A 2,500-nucleotide genomic window follows, 5' to 3' on the forward strand; every position below is an offset into this window, starting at 1 on the left:
TAGTTTCTGTCGCCCCCATGAGGAATTCTAGGTAATAACAACACTGTCAGCGCGTCCACATGAACGCGCACAGTGAACGTTAAATCCTAAATCTGACTTAAAGTGCCCTATATTATGCTCATTTTCAGGTTCATAATTGTATTTAAAGGTTATATCATAATAGGTTTACACATTGCTGCAGCTTCTCTTTTCACCCTGTGTGTTGCGCTCTGTTCTCTGTTCCATCATTGTTGGGAGTCGCACATGCTGCAGTAGCTAGGTAAGGACTACTAGCCAGTCAGAAGCAGAGTATGAGGGCGTGCCCTGACAGTACCTAGGTAAGGACTACTAGCCAGTCAGAAGCAGAGTATGAGGGCGTGCCCTGACAGTACCTAGGTAAGGACTACTAGCCAGTCAGAAGCAGAGTATGAGGGCGTGCCCTGACAGTACCTAGGTAAGGACTACTAGCCAGTCAGAAGCAGAGTATGAGGGAGTGCTCTGAAGTAAAGGCTGGACTACAACAGAGCTGTTTGGAGCAGTTTGTGAACAGTGTTTTCTGTTGGAGATGGTAAGTCCCTTTGGGGTGGACTTTGGGCTTTTTCACTTTGTAAACCTCTAACGTGCACAAAAAGATATATAACACAATAAAGGAAAGGGGAAACGCCAAAAAGCATAATATGAGCACTTTAAAGATTTAAATGTTCACTGTAAATGAATATTGGTTCCAAATATCCATTATGGGTTTTATTAACAACTAATAATCGTTATTGTGACGGCCTTGAGAAAGCGGTGTCAGTCAATCCCTAGAGCGTACCATTCGGCGAAGAGCTCTGGGCAGTTGAGGGTCTTGCTGACGATGCGTGCTCCCTGAGACGGCGGGTTGGACCAAGTCGTCCTGACAATCTTCTCCATCTGGGACAGGTTGCGGCTCAGGTTCTCGCTGTCCTGGGCAACCACGGTCAGGTTGCCAACTCTCTCATCTGATAACAGCAGCAGAGAAAAGAGTGTCTACTTTAGAACATACAATGGGTAGGAGGGAGATTTCAATTAACAAAAGCATACCACGTAAAAACGGTTTTGTGGGGCTTTAACTTATTTTTGCCATTTTCTCTATTGTACTAGTCCTTGTGCTAAGTCTTTATGTGTATGTTAGAGTGTCTGCAGGTTTAACCAGTCAAATTTAAAGGGTAACTACCCTTTTTTCAACCTGGAGTCCTGGACCCCATTTTCCTGTGTTTTTGTGTCTACGTGACTGATGGGAACAACAATCTCTGACATTGGTCCAGTATTAAGAGAGATCGCTGCAGTCGGCAGCGGAGAAACAAGCTACAATCTAAGATAATAGGGCGATTGTCCAGCTTGTATTTACCTTCACAAAAGGGCTCATTTTGCCGCTGACAGGCTCAGATTAATATTCTAAGTGTCTGACAACATTATGGAAAGGATTTCTAAGGAGGTCGACCTTTCTGTTAAAGAGTAAGATCCTTTTTTCAAACATAAAAACGAAATTACGTTCGCTAAACCCACCAGACTCCATGTAAATAAATTTTAGCGTCGTAAAATACACTTCATTCAAAGTCGACTGAAACAAAATAAAACTATGAAAAGCCGTTTCGGGTGGTCTTTCCACTTTTCCAACCCTCACAGCTCTAGTTTTGGTTGAAATAAACACATAGTTTACTGATTTACATGTGAACATATGTTGGATCTATACACGCTAAAAGTATTGCTTATTTAAATGGAGTCTGGTGGGTTTAGAGCTAGTGACTTCAGAGCTGTTTCTGGTTAAACAGAAAGGTCTCAAAGAGGTTTTAAAGGTCTATCTCTGAAGGGATCCTTTCCATAATGTTTTCAGACACTTAGAATATTAATCTGAGTCTGTCAGTGGCAAAACAAGCACTTTTGTGAAGGTAAATACAAGCTGGACAATTGCCCTTTTAACTTACATTGTAGCTTGTTTTGCTGACTGCAGCGATCTTGCTTAATACTGGACCAGGTTGAAAAAAAGGTACCCTTTAAGACCTATTGAGACCGTTTTAAGACCTTTGTAAGAGCCAATAAGTGTCCTTGACCACCCACACACCACTACACAGGCACACATACAAGCCGTAGTTTTTGGAAACCCAAAGAATATTTGATGAAAATAAATGAGACCAATGGTTTTAACTGCAAATATGACCTGGACTTTCATTGATCAAAAAGGTAAAAGTTACCCGTGGAAAAGCACCTCAGGGGCTTAAAGCTTGGGCTTAGCCTCTACAACCTTTTTGAATTAAACCTAACTCTCGCCAAAATGCAACCTAGGGTCTTTTTGTGAATGTACCCGAGTCAAACTTTCGTTTAAAAGCATATTTAGGATGGAATCCTTTTAAGATTTACCGTGTTTTTGTTTTTCAGTCAAATGGCCTTTTGAATGGGAGAGCTAGGGACACTTTTATGCTAGCATAAAAAAAATAATCACTATTTTTAAAACACTAAGAAGGCTCGACACAACATGAAACTTTGCTCGAAGTATCACCAG

At 41.3% G+C, this 2,500-nt stretch overlaps 1 protein-coding gene across 1 annotated transcript in view; it reads right to left on the bottom strand.

Annotated features, from left to right (window-relative positions):
- Positions 1-564: 564 nt before the first annotated feature.
- Positions 565-2,500, bottom strand: part of LOC144532979 (aspartate aminotransferase, cytoplasmic-like) — a 13,651-nt gene continuing 11,715 nt past the window's right edge. Inside the window, exon 7 of the mRNA XM_078273962.1 lies at positions 565-959. Within this exon, the coding sequence (XP_078130088.1) occupies positions 772-959 (188 nt within the window). The 3' untranslated portion in view covers positions 565-771. The remainder of the gene's footprint in view (positions 960-2,500) is intronic.

The sequence above is a fragment of the Sander vitreus genome, chromosome 2 (genome assembly GCF_031162955.1).
Source record: "Sander vitreus isolate 19-12246 chromosome 2, sanVit1, whole genome shotgun sequence".
NCBI lineage: Eukaryota > Metazoa > Chordata > Actinopteri > Perciformes > Percidae > Sander > Sander vitreus.